The sequence below is a fragment of the Anopheles marshallii genome, chromosome 2, assembly GCF_943734725.1.
Source record: "Anopheles marshallii chromosome 2, idAnoMarsDA_429_01, whole genome shotgun sequence".
Taxonomy (NCBI): domain Eukaryota; kingdom Metazoa; phylum Arthropoda; class Insecta; order Diptera; family Culicidae; genus Anopheles; species Anopheles marshallii.
The window spans coordinates 75,734,931-75,754,899 of NC_071326.1; the positions used below are offsets into that span (position 1 = coordinate 75,734,931).

Sequence of the window (19,969 nt, forward strand, 5' to 3'; positions counted from 1 at the left end):
ATGTAAATATTATGATTTTTAACGTCTGATGGCGACTGCTTGACAGCCCACAATGAAACGTCTGATGTCACCAACCACTGACAACCAATTACCAATCTAGAGAACAATTTGTATAATTTGAATGATTAAATGTTGGCTAATATTAGTATCTTCAAACAATACAAATAATTTACACAATTACAGATTAGTTCAGGAGATTATTCATATTGCATTAGACGAATTTTATGATGTTGACGTTTCGGAAACGTCATCACAGAGCGACGGTACTCTGACAGCTGGGAAATGGTTTTTCTTCCCAACAAAAAACACAGCAGGGAAGGAATCCAAACGACGATACTGAATCGAGAGGCCCCGTAAATTCGGATTTCCGTCCCGAAAATGGCATCTCTAATCCTCGTAAATGGGGTGCAGTTGGCAAGTAAGTATCAGGGCACTATTTGCCATCATTGTAGCCAACGATTGCTTCAATGTGCCGACCCAATCCTTCCGTTTTGTTATGTAATTTGTTGTGGATGCTGCTAATCGAATCGGCTCACGGTAATTCGTATCCTGTTGCAGAACAACAAACCGGGCTGTTGGGTATCGTGTGCCTGAAGGCAAACTACAGCAGCGATGCACCGCACAAGCTGAAAACCACCAACCTGGCAGCATTGAAGCGTGGTACCGGTGGCCGTTCGAGTTTCAACGGGATCGTAGCGACGGTGTTTGGCAGCACCGGGTTCCTGGGTCGCTACGTGTGCAACAAGCTGGGCAAAATTGGCAGTCAGGTCATTATCCCGTATCGTGCCGATCACTACGAAGCGTTGCGCCTCAAGCTGGTCGGTGATCTCGGCCAGGTGCTGTTCCATCCGTACAATCTGCGGGATGAGGAAGCGATTTACAAGGCGGTTAAACACTCGAACGTTGTGATCAATTTGGTGGGTCGCGACTGGGAGACGAAGAACTTTACCTTTAAGGATGTGCACGTGGACGGTGCGCGTCGGTTGGCTCGCATTGCGCGCCAAGCTGGTGTGGAGAAGTTCGTTCACGTTTCCAGCTTGAATGCAACGCCTCATCCGCAACCGTTCTTCACGAAGGAAGGTAGTAAATTCCTGCAGAGCAAGTACTACGGTGAGCTGGCGGTGCGTGAAGAATTCCCCGAGGCGATCGTTTTCCGTCCGTCGGACATCTACGGGCAGGAGGATCGGTTCCTGCGCTACTATGCGCACATCTGGCGCCGACAGTTCCGTGCCATGCCGCTGTGGTACAAGGGTGAACGCACCATCAAGCAGCCGGTGTACTGTTCGGATTTGGCGCAGGGTATTGTGAATGCGATCAAGGATCCGGACAGCCAGGGCCAGACGTATCAGGCGGTCGGTCCGCGTCGGTACAAATTGTCGGCGCTGGTCGACTGGTTCCATCAGGTGATGCGCAAGGACGAGAAATGGTGGGGCTATTATCGGTACGATCTGCGCTACGATCCGACGTTCCGCGTGAAGGTGCTGCTGACGGAAATGCTGACGCCATCGTTCCCGATCGGTGATGTGCACACGGAGCGTGTCGAGCGCGAGTACGTTAACGACGAGGTGCAGAAAGGTGTACCGACGCTGGAAGATTTGGGCGTCAACTTGACGTACATGGAAGACCAGGTAAGTGTGTCTACAAACGGTGCAAGCGTCAGACCACGGATTAATCGTACATGCTTACCCTAATAACAGGTCCCATGGGAGCTGAGACCGTTCCGTGCAGCCCTGTACTACGATGCTGAGCTAGATGAATTCGAAAAACCAACACCACCACAGTACATCCAGTAGGAGAGCTTTGCTTTCACCCGGTTGCCCGGAAAACGAACGAGATCCGTGCGTGTTCTAGTGTAGAGCGAGCGAGTGCACGAATGTGAGTGGTTGGCTGTTACGTTCTGATGGTGAGCAGTTTAACCGTACCACATGTAAAAACGTTAAAATAAATAATTCAAACATGAAAGGAAATAAAAAAAAGGTCCGTAAAATCAACAACATGTAGCGTCACATAATTAAGGTATGTTTTATTATTGGCTGAAGTTGGCTGGAGATCCATGATTCGATATAAATACAACAGACTACAACATTCAGGAGATACGAGATAAAAACAAAATAAAACAAAAAATGGGCCACCCTGAAAGTTCCCCATAAAAAAAAACACAATAAATAACAACATCGAATGGCCATGGCGCGTTTAGCGTAGCGTTTACAGGAGCGGATACGCCATTGGGTTGGTGATGTGAATGGAAATATGGATAAACATGGATGCATGTATATATATATATATATATGTATATATCTATCCGGTGCCGTTTGCTTGAGAAGCCCATGTTAACGTTTTTGTCGCGTCGCTCCTTCAACGCGCGTCCTGTTTTGGAATTATTGATCGCATTCAGTTATGCGATGAAGTTCGATCGTTAAAAACTTTTTCCTCGATGGAAGTGGTATCTATTTTTTTTAAAACCCCCTCGCTGTGGGAATTATAGATGCCCGCTGTTTGGAACACAAATTGCGAAAACGACTACGGCGGGAGGAAAGAAGGAGGAACATTAATTCTACACGTGTAATCTATCTCGGTATACCCGGTAATCCGGTTTCCCGAATGATTTTTTGTTGTTTGGCAAAATGGTGCAGATAGAAAGAGACAGAAGAGACGATCGCTTGGACGGGCCGGAATATCCGCCGTGCCCGTTTTGCAGCGATGAATATTTGAGCTAAATAGTGTTTTTTTTGGCATCACTTTTCAGCCGTTCAGTATGTTCCACTTCGTTAGCAGCTCTACGTAGATTGATTGGTTAAATACTGCAGAGGGTTTTGTTGAAACCATTGCATGCACGAACCCGGTGGTTGCGTCGTGGTTGGTTCCGGTACACAAGAAAATGAAGGTTCCGGGCCTAGTGGATAAATACTTATCTCTGTTGGAATGCAATTCCGCCTTCGGCTCGCGTGTGCTTAGGTTTTTCGCTTGTGATCTCGTTGCTGCTCCGGTATTTCATCCTGCAGCTCCATTATATGGTCAACCGGTTGCGGTCGGCCATCTTCACCGATTTTGCACGGCTGTATCAAACCCTGGCGCTGCAGTTTCTCCATCAACTTCACCAGCTCCATCGCTTCGTACTCCTTCTGCTCCTCGGACATTCCTTCCAGTGGGTTCGGTTTCGGTGGTTCGTAGCATCCGATCACCGGATTGATGGCGTGCTGTATCTGCTTGTACTCCTCCGTATCACTATCCTCGCTGTCCGAGGAGTACTGTTCGCCACCATTTCCCGTACGTCCACCGAGCAGTCCGCGGTTGGCAAAAAGGCCTGCCGCATTCCCGTACCCAGTGTACTTGATCATTCGGCCAACGTTTTCCTTACACAGCACGAACAACAGCTCCGCCGACAGATCGGCAATTTGAGTGCACGGGCTGGTCAGCAATGAGCACAGGTAGTTCCGTAACTCCTTGCCAACCTCCGGCCGATCACGGACATCACGCAACGGTGGCAAAATGATCGATCTCACATACCGGCGATGTCCACCATCCGCTCTAACCGCCTTTATCAGCACGGTCAATATCGGCGACAGCATCTCGTATTGGTCAGATTTCTTTTCCGCCTTTTGGAAGTTTTTGCGCATAAATTCTACCAACACGTGCAGTACGTATACATTGTTTCCTTCGAACGGTACGACAGTGTAAGGATCGCTACCATCACCCGCACCCGAACAGTCGTGTTTTGCCGTCAGCGATGAAACCAGCTCAACGTAGCAGCTTACCGGGACGCTTGTGAGCAGGTTAACGATGTTCGAGTGTAGCAGGACGATCTTGTCCCGGTTCAGTGTACGGTAAAAGAACAGATCGTGCAGTACGGTTACCAAACGATGGAATTGCGTTGCTTCTTCCTCCTCCGGGACGAGATTGTTCGATGAGCGCACGGTCAGATTGAATAACACCTTCAGCACTTCATTAATTAGATCTAGATCTTTGTCCTGTTAGGTGCGATGGGGGAAAATAAATAGATTAGCTTAAAAGTCTCCTAAACACAGCTGCAAAGGATACATACGCTGAATTCTTTGAATATTGCCGCTTGGCTCATGAACAAATCAAGCGTTTCCACCAGGTACACCAGTCCGTGCAGTTGATCGCGTACTTTGGCTCGTATATCACAATTGATCGCTGTCAGCAGAAACAGCAGCTTCATGTCGAAATACTTGATATCGTATCCGTACGGTGCCTCTCTACGATTTTAAAATGATAATTTGTCAGTAAACGAATGACCATGCTTAGAAATATCGAACAGCCCTCGCACGTACTTGTACATCTTCACGCGCCTAATGATACCCTCGGTGGAAGCATTGTTGAGACACATTTCCTGACACTTGGTGCTTTGGAATATCATATTGCTGAGACATTTGAGGGCTTCCACCTGCACCTCCTCGGGTGCGTCACACCCATCCGCGGGTCCAATACCGGCCAACAGCAGCAACCCATCGAGCTGTTCCACGCTAACCGTCTCATTCAGATACGTCTTATCGCGGGCAAGCACTTTGATAGCCATCAAACAATCGACGCGGTGCGGCATGGACGGGTCCGCCAGATAGTCGAACAATTTGTTCCATATGAGCACCCACTGGCCCGTGCTGGTAAAGTGCGTGAAGTTGAACACCTGGGAATTCTGAAACCATTCCCCCAGGAACAAAGGATACAAATAAGGATAAGTGATTGGCACATGTTCGCGCGCTGTGGGAATAGTGCAATTTACCTGTTTGTTGAATTTCACCAACGCTTCCTTCACCCGCCCGTACTCGCCGCTGAGCAAACAGTTTAAACTTTCCGCATCCATCACGACTGTCGTGCAAGCAAATGTTTCACCCTTAGCGTAGAGGATGCACTATTCTAGGTTAACTCACGACACCGTTCAACCGAACCCACGACCCGCGCGTACCTTTATGAATAAATTGGATTATCTGCGAGGGGTGTTGTAGAATTTGGTTCTGGGCAAATCGATCGCTATCAAAACAAAAAAGCACAACAAGCGATGTTGTGTCAACACGCTGTCAAAATGACAACGCGACCAAATGTTGGGCCAGGGGTGGCAAACAATGGGACTAAATTCAACAAATTTGAATTATGCGTTAAAACATGAATAAAATCAAATATTTGTGCTGAAATCGTAACGAGATTTCAATGCACGCTTTTAAAACGTCACGAATACTATGGCGCTCGGCTTAAAATATATGACGCAGCCTAGAAGAAGACGAGGAACAGAGAAATTCCATTTTTTCTAAAATAGCTAATGCATCAATATTTGATTCCATCATATTAGCAATAAAGAATGCTTGTGTAATTTTGCAAATTTTTCGTAATGCTTTCAGCCCAAGAAACAGTCAACGTCATTGAAAACCTCGTAGCTGGGTTTTTTCAATTCCGCCGAGTTGCCGTATCGCAAACCTTGGAGAATTTCCCAACTAAAACCTGCAAGATCCAATAGTCGTAGTGAGAACAGCACATAAAACCTCTACAACAACAAAAAAGTACATCAAGCATTGCAGCTGTAAAATGATACTGTTCCAGCATCACAACTTCAATCACATCCCACGTGTGCCAAACACGTCATAATGCTAGAAGTTGTTCCAGAAAAAAACTTCCCAAAACTATCGAACATCCAGAGAAACAGGTTTCTCTTAAGTAAGGTACAACCTGCGTCAGAGTGCCAATGGTCGGAACGTGTTTTGTTTTGCTACAGAGTTTCTCATGCTTTGTTCGGAACATATTCTGGAATTCCAATATTGACGAATGTACGCAAGATATGATTATATTGTCTAAGCGAATACATCCATAATCCGCATCAGAAACAAGTCGCTGCGAGTCGGTAGATAAGCATAACGCAAGATAAGCGGAAACGATTTCCCATAAAACCCGCATGAGTCAGGCAATCCTTGTCCGAGCATCCTATCGGGGTTGTATGTGTGCTGGATATCCTATCGCACCCACACTCCTGTGAATACGTCACCAAAGTCCTCCGCGTGGGAAGCGTAAAGCAAAAGAAAAGGAAGGCGAAAGAACACGCAAAAGAAGGACGCTTGCATAAACGGGAAAAAACAATAAACGGAATGCAGTTAAAGGTGATCACTCGAGCTGAGAGTGCAACTGAACAGCTGAAAAGTGAAACATTTTGTAACAAGCAAGTGAGAAATACAGAAAATCGAGTGTGTTGAAGGTAATGTTGCGTGCACGATCACGATAGACATTTTGTTGAGGTTCGTTTGAAGTTCTTGCCTCCAGAAATTAAAAAGATACATGAAAAAAAGTGTTTGAGGTTGCCACACGACATGATCACAGTGATAAATATAAAATTCGCTTTGTATTTAATGTAAATGGTAAAAGAACTAGATGCCTGCATTCGTCATTGCAACATTCTAATACCGGCCACGATCTGCACGTGATCAGCAACGCACTCAGCTGCTCTGACATCAACAGTGAAGCAATATTAATCCTAGTCTAATATAATGTCTGCGGTGTACACAACCTGAACTTTCCTTCCGAACCTTATTCCATCGTTGATAAGCAGCAGTTGTAACGTGTTTCCACGATTTTAGCGAGATCCACGAGAAGTCATGGAAACTAGATGCCGAACGACACAATGATGTTCATACTTGAGAATCCCGCGGTCGATGAAAGATTGATCGTTTTATTCCTACTATTTATGGAAATATATGAATCGATTAGATTTTTTGTCATCCTGCTCCTGCCTACTAGCATAGAGCATTAATTATGTTGAACCGAAATACGGAATTTGGCAAACCGGCTGTAGCAGTTTGGGTTGTAGAGCTTGTGTGCGTGAGCGACTGGTCAGCTGTAGAATATTGGCGCACGATGTAGAGTTGGATACCTTCTACGCTGCGTGCGATGCTGCGTATTGCGATGGGAGCCTGGGCGACCCAGTGTGCCGTTATTTTTCCCTCCCCTGTTGGGTCGTGTTGGTATTGGTTTACGGTTCCTTTATTACATGGAAGCATTTGAAAAACATGTCCCTGTTTTAGTTGGCGCATATTGTTTGGGCCATGTGTTTCCCCCCTTGATTCAAAGGCAACAGCTGTGACCGGTGAGATGTCACGGGAAAAGTCTTGGGATCAGTTACACGGAACGCTAACGTCAAGGATTTAAGCAGTTTTATTTAAGTATTTGAAAGATGCGTGAGAGGAATCGGTAGTGTTTCCAGTATGTCTGAACTCTTTTCATATTGAAGTAGAATATCTAGAAGTATATATGGCATCTTGTCCATAAACTGTCAAGATGTGCCCTGACAGGATACGCTGTCTAACTTGAACTTCTACACAAAGTTTTCAATTTAAGTAACCTATCCGGTAAGTCAGATAGCTTTGTAAAGGGTATCTCACCTTGCTTGAGAAGGTAGAAGGTAGATTCCCCATCTACCTCTCTGCATATTCCAACTTCCAAGTTGAGAAGAACTTAGAAATGGTTCCAATTTCGTCTATTTCACCGCAAAAGCAACATCAGAATTTAATTTGTGTTAATTATTCATTGTCCTTTGCTTTGAAGTTTTGAAAGCTTTGAAGTTGGAATTATATCCAGATCAAGTTTCTTCTTCGTTGTATTAGACGGTAATCCTTCGCGGTCCAGTAGATCTGGTTACTGTTGAATGAATTATCAACTTAACGATTAGATTCTCTTGGGATAGTTATTGTACTTGACTTTATTGTTTTTTGACCGAGAATTTGTGAGCAATGTGAGCAAATCGATCGCAAGATGCAAGGGCCACTGATAATCTCTTAGATCTTCATTTGTTGGAATAGTTGATACGGAAGAGACTCGATCATTGACCTTCAATGCAATAGTTTAGACCCCTAGACACGTCATCATGGTAGCGCTCTTGGAGCTGGACGACCAAAAAATACTTTTATCTGAACCGATTTTCTGAATTGATGTATTTAATTTAAAAAATAGTATTAAAAACCTCCATATTATAACAAATATTTAGGCGTCTACCATCTTATTCTCGTGAAATAATAATAATCCTCTTGCACGTACACGCACATGGGGGGATCAGGTATCAGACTCGGAAATCAAAATTCATACACACTTCAACCAAAGGGTGGTTTTGGGGTGATTGGAATACACCGCGGCGTCCGTACGCAGCCGTGCATTGGTGTGCGGATTCGCCTGTCTAGCTTCACACGCGGCCTTGTTGCCTGCCGGCTATGCTCTGGCGATAACGCGCACCATAACCGCGGCTCAGTTCGCATTCAACAAGTGACGGAAGCGGATGATCAGCCCGGCGGACACCCACCGATGATCGGTCGCACATACACGGAACCCCAACCACACGGAGAAAAAAAAAATCCAACCCACGCGACCGTTCGGTGTGTGCTAGTGTTTGCAACTTGACCGTGTTTTAGGGGTTGTGCCTTTTTGTTTCGTGTGTTTCATTCGGAGGCGCGTGTTAGTATTTTTAGAACTTAAACTGGTTCACCGGCCGGGGGGAGGGAAAATAAACGGTTTAGTGTTTGTTGACTATAGTTTTTGTTGGTTTTGTTGTAAATGCAGCGGATGTAAAGAGGAATGACCTGCCGCGTGCTCAAAAAAAAGTGTCTTTTAATGTTGTTTAATGTTTTAATGGCCGGATTTGTCGCTCGATTGTTCGAAGTGTGTGTGTTGTGAAAAGTGTGTTTTTTGTTTAATTGATTTAAATTTTTAAATCCAATCGCCATCAACCGTTTCTGGGGAGCCAGCGTAACTCACAAACCAACCAGTAGCTAGTGTATCTGCAGCATTACGATGCCATCCATGCGTGATCGTGTGTGAGAATAAGTAAAAGAATGCGGTTTCCTTTTTTTAAATCTAAAATATCGCCCGAAAGGTTTCCCTCCCGACATTGGCAGGGGGGACGATAAGAGTTGTACAGTTATGGAATGTGAAAAAAATTGTTTATTGTTCGTCGATTAAGTACGGTGGAGTGATATGTTCGGAGGAACGCCGTAAGACCCGGTTCCAGTCGATGGAGGGCGGATGGCAATTTTGTACAATTCACGCTCCATACTGGTTTAAAGATTGCAAGATTGTCTTGAAGAGAATTACAAATCATGTCAGAATTTAGTAGATGATGTTATGATACAAAGTGTTAAGTTGTTGAATGGTTTAGTAAATTAAGATGGTCATTCCATGAAATCCCACGGACCACCTCTAAGTCAATTTTTAAAATACTAAATATTTATATATTTCCCTTATGGCATAACAACTACGCTGTCCTAAATTTGTGTTAGTGTAGTAGTTTTAGGTTTTTGCTTTTCCGACCCATTCGTTGAATGGTCAAATTTTCGGCACGTGCGCGCCACCGCTGATTGTTGACCACAGTTCAGCGGCCCAGCAACATATTGCTGAACCTGAGGGAGATGGAACAGGACCGAAGTGCCTTTCGTGTTTGTCCATCCTTTCAGTGTACATCGGAGTCCCGGCCGGCTTTTATCGCAATTACAATCCGACAGCTTTGTGCGCTATTACTTCCCAGTTGAGTAGCACTATTACCGCGTGCGAATTGCGAGCACCGGGTGCAGGAATGGGCGCATATGCACACTTATCTCACTATCCCACGCTTCTAATCTGACCGTGAAGGGTTTGATTTCCCTATCAACAGGTTAATGTGGCGACGATGGCGATAAATCATCTCGCTAATTGAGTTGCGAATTCGACTGGCGTTGTGGTTAGCGGTTGGAATGGATTACGCGTTGTACGCGAGCGGTATGGGTTCAATGTGTATCTGATGGTAGTGTTCCGTAGTGCTATTATTAAGTAGTAATAATACAATTTTTAAAGATGGCATTTTTGGTCCGAACTGAAGATAGGATAGCTTATTAGTAGAATAGAATTTATTAGTTTGATAATTCCACGAGATCCCCAAGAGATGCTATAAAGGGTCAGAAAACCAGTTGGAATGTTACGTAAGCATAGATATTGGGTTTCTATACCTTAGAACTCAAGATCTTAGGAATATCCAATCAAATAGGGAAGTTATAACCCGAATTGTAAAGTCATCTTCAGGATGTCCTTCAAACCTACGATTTGATTGACATACAATTTATAGCAATTGTGGAAGAAAACATCATTTACTATAATTTAATGAGAACCCATTTCATAAACTGGATTTTTTTCATTTTATAGACAGAATTCCTACAAATTGTTTGTCAAAACTCAATATTTTTAACTTCGAAAGTCTGCTAAAATGTCATAAACTATAATTTTCAATATTAGAATACGAAGAAAAGTGTGTCTGAAACAGCAGAATATAGTTACTGAAATAGTATACTATATATAGTATATACTGAAATAGTTGAATCAATGATACGCATATATTTTAATCATCAGTAAACACTACGATCTACGGTTATTAAATATCAAATGATAGCCGGGTGACATAACAACATGTTTAGACCATTTTGCTGTCCACTATATTCTTATATATTCTCAGATCCTCTAGACACTCAATGAACTACTTCCATAGTGTAACGTGGTGAAGTTAAAATCTCACACAAATTTGTCTAATAGATCATTACCCGTCAATCACATGTCAGCAAGCTTGACTAAATTAGTGACAAACTATGGATCATGTCAAACAAAGATGAAGGCTTTCGCTTGGTACGGTCTACGGAAAAGGCAACATCACAAAAAAGCACATCAATATAGTTATTAATTCCAATCCGCCTTCGAAAGGTTGGTGGGATGATGCTTAGCATTGGGTTTGGTTCGAACCACACGGTCAAGCCTCAAGGTGGTTCGGATAGCGAGAAAAGAAGACGAGTTCTCCTCAAAGTCAAAAAAGGTCTCCAACAAGCACTTCACCTTAACCTCGTCTCCCGTTGGGTGACTTTAGCTGCCGAATGCCGAATTTCCATCCCAATGATGTTGCCCACCATGAATGAGGTGTTGTGTTTGTCCACCTAAACCGCTAACACCTTCGGCTCGGCGCTTATCGAACTGTGTCCAAATTTACGTATGCGTATGGGGGTAGTGATGTTGGATGGATCAACATTCGTCTATCCGCGCATGAAACGTGAATCGCGTATGGTGCGCTTTATCACGTGGCAAAAGTCATTGACACTAAGCGGGGAAAGGGGGTGATATGGAAAGATTGTTTGGGGTTTGTGTTTGTGTCCCATTTGGGGCCTCGTTGACGCCGGGTGAATGCACAAATATGCAGTTGTAACCTTGGGCGAATTATGTCATCAACCATATTGGTACGGTTAAGCTCATCGATTGACCCGATTCGTGGCAGAGCGCAATGCGAGGAGCTCAGAGTTTGAATGTCCACTCGAATGCCGGCCCGAACTTCACCGTAAGAGCGAAAGTGCGCACGTATCTTTTCACTGTCGACCTTCGTGTTGTGCGTGATGAGATTGCAACAATTGCTATAACAAATGTGATTTGTGCAATGCATCGTTGTACGTTTTATAGCACATTACTACCAAGGCAGAAGTCTAAGTACAACGTGACCCATTAGAATCGAATATGGAAATTCAATAATAGACAATAAATCTTTTATTGGAAGAGTAAAGCAATCAGTGGAATATTTCTTACTGCTTTTTTAACGATATTCTTGTAGCATTGGTGATGTCATATTGATAAATGAAATAAAGATGCCTTTTTATTTATGGCAAAGCTTAAATGGGGACACTCGAGCCGTGTGTTGACACACAAAACATTTTATTTTACAATGAGCACTGAACATCTGTGAACAAAGAACACTTTCTTCGGTCAGAAAAAAACTAGTTTTTTAGATGTGTTTTGCTTCAACAGCAGTTTGAGTAGCTTTTTTTGCTTAAATCTGCTACAATCTGTGGCTTAAGCTGTGGATCAGCTGTTCAACGACAAGCGGTAGATTGGCATGTCATTTAGACAACCCATGAAAAGGGTGCTCACTGCGGAAAATTACCATTTTAGATGTTTGTTGAGGACTTATTTGAATGAAAATTTAACCACGTACTGGTCGTGCTCGAAGTATTATTCCGGGTGAATAAATTTAGCACGTGCCAGTTTAAGACAACTGTTTACAGTGCGAGAATATGTGTGTTCTTTTACATGACATTATATCCACGAAATCGATTGCGCAAATCGGTCGAACAGTAGCAGTAGCGGTGGCTGGTACAAAACAACTGGCTCAGCGTACCAGTAGCTCATCGTTTGCAAATATACGGGCGCACAGCAACCAACAAAAACAGATGACGCTGTTGGCAAATTGATTCTTTCCCTGCAGAACGTGAACTCCATTGGACATGATCGTGGCACCGTTGTGGGAGAATAGTTCCGATTAGGGTCAGTTGATGCTAACGCAACACACGGTTGGGACAAGGTTGATTGTCGCTTGAGTTTAATCGATTTTTTTCGCGTCTGTGTACGATTGCTCTACAAAACGTGGATACGAGTTTTATGGCTGTCAGCGTGAGGTTCGTTGGGCAGGACAGATAACTGTTGCAGAATTTTATATGGTGGAATGATCTTTTGCCTGCTCACACACAGACCGCTAGTGGGTGTGTTGCGTAATCTGCATAGAAGACGACAAAAAAAAAACTGTCCAACAATAAGCTACAATGTCGGCAGGTTGTTTTTTTTTTGTTGCCTAATCGACATTTGTTTGTTCTGCAGATGTAGACCTGCAGTGAATATGACCACCAGATAGATTAACTATGTGCATAATTTATTTCGTGATAAATCACGGACGTTTTTTTTGCACACAGTGGTAAGGTTAGATTTGAAAAAAAAAATCCAACGCCCAAGTTTGTGATCTCCCACATATGTATCACGGGTCTCGTAGAATTATCTTTCATATCTAGTTAAGTGTCATATTTCCTTGATTTCAGAAAATTTGAATGATCAAGGCAAAAAATAGATGTTTCGTAATCTACTTAATCTTCTCTTTAGACTTTTATTTTCACATTATCTTGTGTAGTGCTGAGATTGGTTAAGCGGCTCATAATAGAAACCTCGCGAAAGTTCCCACCAAACATGTGTATCAATATTTCAATATTTTGTCAAGTCTTTAATTTTCGTTGTCGAATATGGTTTTATACATCGTCTGTAGTGATTATACGACAGTAATATAATGTAATACTTATATACTTGCTATCGAGGACCTCAATATCCTACTGAGCATCTGAAAATTTCGGATTCTTCCAGACATATTTACCATTTGAGTACATAAATGCTATCGTAACTTCTAATCCAGATGCGACCAAGGCCTATTTCAGCTTAAAGTTAGCTTAAAGTCACTGCTGGGTGACCTAAAACCCCATAAAGAAGTAAAATTCCTATGCAGTATAAAGCTTTCACAAACAAATTTGCATGGAAGCATCAAAGATCAGCAATAGCTACAGATGTTGCTGCGATTTATTTCAGTAAAATCCTATGGTTTGCAACATTTTGTTTGCTCCATTTTAGCAAAATGATCGAAGAGTCTTATCAACGATACGTCAATACTAACAATGGCACAAAGGTTGGCGTGAGGTTGTACGTAGCGAAGAAGCTGGTTTATTTTCCGTTCAGAAACTCCCACGAGCAACCCGCTAATCTTGCGTTAATGGCATGGTTTTTTCGTTTAGATTAGGCCCAGCAATTGTGTGCCTGTCCGCATTTCTATCGCGTGCAAGATGGGCTCTATCGCTGTTGTACCGCGTGTAAACATAACACACGGTACCACGGCTTGTCTGCTGGTCCTTCCAGCGTTACAATTGCACCGTTGTACGATAAGAGGTGTCTCCCGGTGGTTACAAACCGTCAGAATTTGATTTTCTATCATAAATTAATCCACCATGCATCTCGGGTGGTTGAGGCAGTTAAAATGATAACAAAGCGAAACGTATATTGATGGTAATTTGTTAGCTTAGGAAAATAATGGCAAGAGATAGCACATAGTAGGCCATGGTTTTGTTGTTGTTGCTAAAGTACAGGTGGGGTTATAAATAATGGTAAGTTGAGCTACTTTTACACCACGACACCAACAAAAAACTGCTGGTGCAGTGAGCAAAGCAAAGGTGGTCCATTTAATTTATGCAAATAATATTTTAAAGCACAATCTTACCTCTTTCCCTCAGTGATATCTTCCTGCTAGCCCGTCACCCTATTTAAGACCGTATCAGAGCGAAGGGAAACGTGGCATCTTCGGTGAACAATTACACCATGCTTCACCACGCGTAGCTATGCGCTCTGTTAAGTCAAATTTGTCTTGACGAACGCTTCCGACCTTATCAACGGCTTGTTTACGCCCCGGTGAGCTTGTCGCACACGATTAGCGAAAGTGGATTGCGCTCGGTGGACGGTTGCCTACCGTTCTATCCGTACCCGAAGTGGGGAAGCATTTATTCAATTGAGCTATTGTGTCGGCCCAGTATTGAAGCTAACGTACAGACCCTACAGAGGGAAAGAGACACGCACGAACCCTATTTATTGTCGATAATTTAAGCGCGCTAACGACCGTTATCCGTTATGCGAGCTCGTCAAAAATATTGACCCCCCCCCCCATTTGGCGGCACGCAAGTCACGTTGTGGTTATGGGCGAGGTTAGAAGTTTTCTGGTGCCTCAGTTACTTCATTAAGCATTGAAAGTGGCTTTTCGTATGATTTTGGGTATTTAAAGAAGCCCGATTTAAAACCCACACGGTTGATGATGGATTTGGTTTGCTAAGCACATGTGTTTGCTTCCAACTTATTGTTTACGGAGCAGTTTTATTTAACGACAATATATAAACAACACTGACTCCAAACTTTGTAAATCACTTGTTTAGTCTGATGACCATTGCACAGTTTTTGCTGCTCGGTGCATCGGTGGAATGTTTCCATTTTGTTCGTTAAGCGGTAAAATATAAACCCTTTTTCATATCGCCTTCATCCGTAAAATCGCACCTGCAGTTGAGCGTTAAATTCAAAGAATGGCCATTGCTCCTTTAGCATATTTTCAAAGCGGACTGCAACCTTCCAAGAATGAAGTTTACGCATCAAAAATTATGATAAAAACCAATTCCGAAAGCCACCAATAAAACAGCAAATAATGCGAAAGAATTTGGAAACTGGTTTTCTGGCACCCAATTCAAATCAACCCTCAGGAACCCTGCGGCGAAGGGAGGTGAAGGCAAACAAACATAAAAAAAACATAAGATCCTTCGTTGAAGTTGGCAGTGGGAAATTCTCCGAGAATGTAATTCTGATTTATGCAAGGCTCATTAAGCTGACTTCAAGCTGAACAGCATGATTGAAGGGGCTTGTGCACGTGAGGCTTATTTATATTTCCCCAATATGGTGTAACTGGCTAGTTTTGGGGAGCAGACGTTTCAGTGTGTGACATAGAAGAATAAAATGTTCTTTATGTGTGAAAAATTAACAAACAATTCTTAAATATGTCTCCGTTTCAGGCCTAATGAAGAGGTGCCGGAACAAGTGGTATTGTTAGTGAAAGAGTGCGTGTGTGTGTGTGTTTTTTTTTTCAAACTGCTGAAAAATGCCGATGAAGGAGTGGATCTACCAGTTGCAGCCAGTGCAACTCTACATAGTGCTTGCCCTATCGTCTGTTTACTTTCTGGTTCAGCTATTTCTGAGTCATGTTTCCCATTCGTTGGTACTGCTCGTCGCTTCCTATCATATGCTGTGCAACATCATTGCCCTGACTGGGTGCATATGGACCATTAAGGTGAGTTAGTTTAAGAATCTATCATCAACTTTATGTTCATACATTGCTTGCTCTGCCGCCTTGCATAGTGGACGCTCAATAGCGTTAGCGTTTGTGGATTCATTTTCGATTCAATGTATGTTTGCCCACCCGATTACGTGCTGCGTTATGACATTATTGACACTTCGGGTGAGTGATTAAATTTACGATCGAATACGACCGATAAGACACCGGCACTGGTTGCAGGAGTTGCATTAGCAATTAAGGCAGATGTTCACCTTCGCGATGGGCGGAATAATTGATGTGGTCCAATTGGAACCAGTTCCCGGCCGGGCTGGCATTTGCACGGTACCCACATTTGCCGGACACGATAATCATAACGTAAATCAAGCCAGAGAACTAAGTAACAACAAAAAGAGCGTACACAAATCTACTAACCATGCGAATAAATGCAGTATGCAATCGGGAGGTATTCGAGCTCGTTGGGCTTTAGTAGTTAACGGGTCCGCCGAGTGAATTACGGCCCAACTTTCGCTTTCATACCACGGTGATTGTGCAGTTCGCACATCTGAGTATAGTAACCCGAGGGGACCAACGTTGAGGATGGTAGGCGCGTGGCATTTGTTTGCGTTTGTCGACTCATAATGAAACGCATCGTAGTTGGGGCAATCATTTTCCGCTCCGTACCGTCACACATACCGGCGCTGCATCCAGCACTGCATCATCTACCCGGTGGGGTGTGTTTTTATTTTCCGATTCCACTTTTCCCCGCCCTATCTGCGCAATGCTGGCAGCACTGGAAGCGATAGTAATTATGCACCCATTATCAACGGGGTGGCTTTGTTTCGGCTTCTCTCACAATGGAACTGCATTTCTTCATTTGCTGGGCGGGAAGAAAAGTGTTACGAGAGAAACTTGGAGAAGAATTTAGGAAAGAAACATTCAAAGACATAAAGCTTAGTACTGGCAAGGGAAAACTGATCACTATGCACATTGCATAACTTTCGGGTGTTTAGGGGGCGGATAATGGTAAATGAGCGCACATTGTTGATTGTGTTGTTTACTATCTGGTACTGATGTTTTTTTTTCTGTGTTAACATCTTTAGTACTAGCAATACCGTCTAACCTATCTTGTGTACTTTGAATGATAACTTATGTTATCATTTTATGAGCTGTTGAAAATACCATCAGTATCAACGAAAATAATTTTGTGCGGCGTTTAGTTAAAAAAACATTGTTTTAGATACTTAATGCAGGTTTATTCAGGCAGTAGGTCACATTTTATGATTTTTTTACATTTTACTTTATTATTTTATTTGGCAAAGAGTGAACTCATCCATCGAATTCCACCAGATTCTTGAAAACCTGTAAAAAGTTGGACTTGCAATTGTCATCAACTATTGCCCGCACCTATTACTGCAACTTTGACTAGATTCGACAAACTTCTTCTCATTTCCAGTCCAAACTTGTGTTTTTTTTTAAACTTAAAACGTTTACCTTGTTGCTTCTAATTATTTTTTTTCCAAACTCACTTTTCATCACTCTTATATAATATTTTGACCATGTGTTCCATAGATGTATTGATCTTGACTATGACCTTTTTGCGGCTTAATAATTATAAACATCCCATTAGCTTTACGCAATAGAAACCACAATTTGAACAACTTCACAGATATTTCTTGGTTACTAAGCGTCTAGAAATTCATCAACACACATTAGACATTCATTTTTCCCCAAGTACCGTATACATTGATGCCATCGCTTCCAAGGCACTTGATAGATCTTGATAAGAGCCTCTTTAGGAATAATTATCGCTCACTGTAGATATTGCTTTACCGACGTTATCGATTTCGGTCTAACCCAACCAGTTTGCGTTCCCGATTACAGCATAGCAACTGCCTCAACAAACAAATATTAATTGTCTATTGTACAGTCGTCAAAGGCGATAATAGTACTTTAAGCGTACTGTAGCACCTGGCACGTGTTGGTTAATTATTTCCTCTTTTCATCTTTTTCTTCGATAGAAAAGTGCCATACCATCTGGACGGGAAAGTTGTCCATTGAAGCAGGAAGCACGCTCAATCTCACAACAGCTGACAACAGGCGATGGGCTGGATAAGTTCGCGGAAGTCAGCCAAGACACGATGGACGGAAGCAAGAACAGCTCGGATGGTGGCGGTAAGAGTGCCGAATATGCGCTGGAGATCAAGAATAACGTGAAGGTGAAAGCACGGCAGGCGCGGGAGAGTACACTGAAGAACACATTCGGCTGGACGCGCATCGACATCCTCACGATGCTGGTGGTGTGCATCTTTATGGCGTCGTTCTGCTTCTCGGCAATCATCGAAGCACTGCAAACACTGTCCCACATCCATCATCAGGATGCGATGCATTTTCCGGCTCACATACTCGTGCTCGGTGCGATGGGTTTGATACTGAACGGGTTCTGCTATCTGTTGATCGGTGGGTACACGTACCATCAGGGCAGCTTCCTGTACATCACATCGAGCGGAACTGTGATCCTGGACAACGTCATCACCGGTGATGGTGTTCGTAAAGGCGATCGGCGGCTTTCTGGCTCCCGGAGACAGGTTTCACCTTCACAACTTCGGGAGCAATCGAAACGGCAGAGCGTGCGTGAGCTGATGCGCGATATTTGCAGTAAGTTCTTATTATGCACTCGCTATTAAAATTCCAGAGCTCAATTCTCAATTCCCACCATGTTACAGGTACGGTGATGGTCATTATTTGCTCACTGATCGTGTACTACACAACGGAAGAAACGGCCAAATTTGTAGATCCAGCTCTTTCGATAGTTTCTTGTATTATCCTGCTTACTCTAAGCTATCCGTACAGTAAGTTATGCCCGAAAGTCATTCTGTTAGGACCATAACAACTTTAAATATTACTCTCTCTTCTATATTCTTCAACAGTGAAAGAGTCGGGAATGATCTTGCTCCAAACCATTCCCAATACGATCGACATAGAAATCTTCAAGAAATCCCTGCTGGATGGTTTCAGGGATATAGTTAGTGTGCATGATCTTCACATTTGGCAGCTGAGTGGGAATCAGTACGTCTCAACTGTGCACATCATCTTTGACAACCCGAAGGTAGATGGTCAAGATATATAGGGTGAACAAGCTAGAATTACCTTTAGTAATCAACTTCTTCTGTTCCAGGTGTATCTCAAGATCCAGACCGATGTGATCGAGTTCTTCCACGAGCAAGGTATCAATCAGGTCACCATACAACCCGAGTTCAAGGTGAGGGACGAAAGGCGCACCCTTGGCAACGGTACCGAGGGTTGCCTGATCCAGTGTCGCACCATTGCCCAGTGCGCTAGCCGAACGTGTTGTGACACCTTGTCGCAAGAACAAATCGCGGATGTGCCATTATTGACGGAAGTGATCGATCGGCCACCAATAGATGGCACTGTGAAACCGGAAGGCAGTGAGGTCATTCAAATGAATCCAATACCGACGGTAAATTCTGACGCAGAGCATCGTACTGGTCCAGTGGCAGATGTTTCCAGTGAGTCAATGACCACTGAAACTGGTGACGGTGGTAATGATAAACTAGAGAAACACGGTGCATCTCAAACAAACGCTGTAGAGAGCGCCGACCAAGCGACTATACAAACAAGCCAAGTTAAGACTGAATGTGAGCAGCATGTGGAAGGTGACAAGGGCACGTCAACGTGAAGAGTATTGCCAGCTAGCAGAAGACCGTACAGTACACAGAGCCAGTATCCTCTTGACGGTGATCAATCTAATGATTCGATTGTATTTTAATTAAACCATTTACTAGTGTTGTGAGAGTAACAATTAGTTGGGGATTACAAAAAAAATAATGCGGGGTTAGAAAACATTGTCCCAAACATTCGCTCCTTTATCGAGCGGATTGCCATATTGCTTATAATGTTTGTAAAGCGAGTAACGCCGAAATGGTTGTGTTGGAAAATGTGAAACTGCATTTTACTAAGATAAAGCTAAGAAAACATTTTACTAATCAAGTGCCAGATGAAAAACGGATTTTTATGGTGGTTTTTACAGAAAGAAAATGAATGGAAACGATATCGAGTGGTTTAAATATTCGAGCACTTTGGCTGTGCCTTGCCCATTGCATACTTTGAGGCGTGCACACAATTTTCGCTTCAAAACTGCAGCGTGTGCAGAATGATTACGTTGCTTAATTTATTAGCAGGTTTCGCTGTTAAAATTCCTTCTAACCAAACATGCCACCTCATCTGTTGGAGCATGTTCCACGATTCGATGCATTAAAATTAATGTACCATTGCGCATAGTTGGCAGTACTGCCG

General features: G+C 43.2%; 3 protein-coding genes across 3 annotated transcripts; 2 read left to right on the forward strand and 1 right to left on the reverse strand.

Moving 5' to 3' along the window:
- Window positions 1-378: 378 nt before the first annotated feature.
- Window positions 379-1,793, forward strand: LOC128718986 (NADH dehydrogenase [ubiquinone] 1 alpha subcomplex subunit 9, mitochondrial). Its single transcript, XM_053812607.1, has 3 exons — window positions 379-418; window positions 559-1,628; window positions 1,698-1,793. Exons 1-3 carry the CDS (start codon window positions 379-381, stop codon window positions 1,791-1,793), a joined length of 1,206 nt encoding a protein of 401 aa, XP_053668582.1.
- Window positions 1,794-2,951: 1,158 nt separating this feature from the next.
- Window positions 2,952-4,822, reverse strand: LOC128708564 (synembryn). Its single transcript, XM_053803542.1, has 4 exons — window positions 4,742-4,822; window positions 4,293-4,654; window positions 4,043-4,217; window positions 2,952-3,968 (listed from the first exon to the last, which is right to left on the reverse strand). The coding sequence occupies exons 1-4, from the start codon at window positions 4,820-4,822 to the stop codon at window positions 2,952-2,954; spliced, it is 1,635 nt and encodes a 544-aa protein (XP_053659517.1).
- A 10,659-nt stretch (window positions 4,823-15,481) lies between these two features.
- LOC128718588 (proton-coupled zinc antiporter SLC30A1) lies at window positions 15,482-19,352 on the forward strand. The gene is made up of 5 exons (XM_053812210.1): window positions 15,482-15,670; window positions 17,674-18,310; window positions 18,379-18,504; window positions 18,583-18,761; window positions 18,831-19,352. Exons 1-5 carry the CDS (start codon window positions 15,482-15,484, stop codon window positions 19,350-19,352), a joined length of 1,653 nt encoding a protein of 550 aa, XP_053668185.1.
- The last annotated feature ends 617 nt before the right edge of the window (window positions 19,353-19,969 follow it).

Bases quoted from the DNA above. Each gene is read 5' to 3' on its own strand.
- LOC128718986 (XM_053812607.1), top strand. From the start codon at position 379: ATGGCATCTCTAATCCTCGTAAATGGGGTGCAGTTGGCAA. The intron at 419-558 runs GTAAGTATCAGG...ATCCTGTTGCAG, and splicing joins AAATGGGGTGCAGTTGGCAA to AACAACAAACCGGGCTGTTG. The intron at 1,629-1,697 runs GTAAGTGTGTCT...CCCTAATAACAG, and splicing joins TGACGTACATGGAAGACCAG to GTCCCATGGGAGCTGAGACC.
- LOC128708564 (XM_053803542.1), bottom strand. From the start codon at position 4,822: ATGGATGCGGAAAGTTTAAACTGTTTGCTCAGCGGCGAGTACGGGCGG. The intron at 4,218-4,292 runs GTACGTGCGAGG...TTAAAATCGTAG, and splicing joins AGGCGCGTGAAGATGTACAA to AGAGGCACCGTACGGATACG. The intron at 3,969-4,042 runs GTATGTATCCTT...CGCACCTAACAG, and splicing joins CAATATTCAAAGAATTCAGC to GACAAAGATCTAGATCTAAT.
- LOC128718588 (XM_053812210.1), top strand. From the start codon at position 15,482: ATGCCGATGAAGGAGTGGATCTACCAGTTGCAGCCAGTGCAACTCTAC. The intron at 18,311-18,378 runs GTAAGTTCTTAT...ACCATGTTACAG, and splicing joins GCTGATGCGCGATATTTGCA to GTACGGTGATGGTCATTATT. The intron at 18,762-18,830 runs GTAGATGGTCAA...CTTCTGTTCCAG, and splicing joins TCATCTTTGACAACCCGAAG to GTGTATCTCAAGATCCAGAC.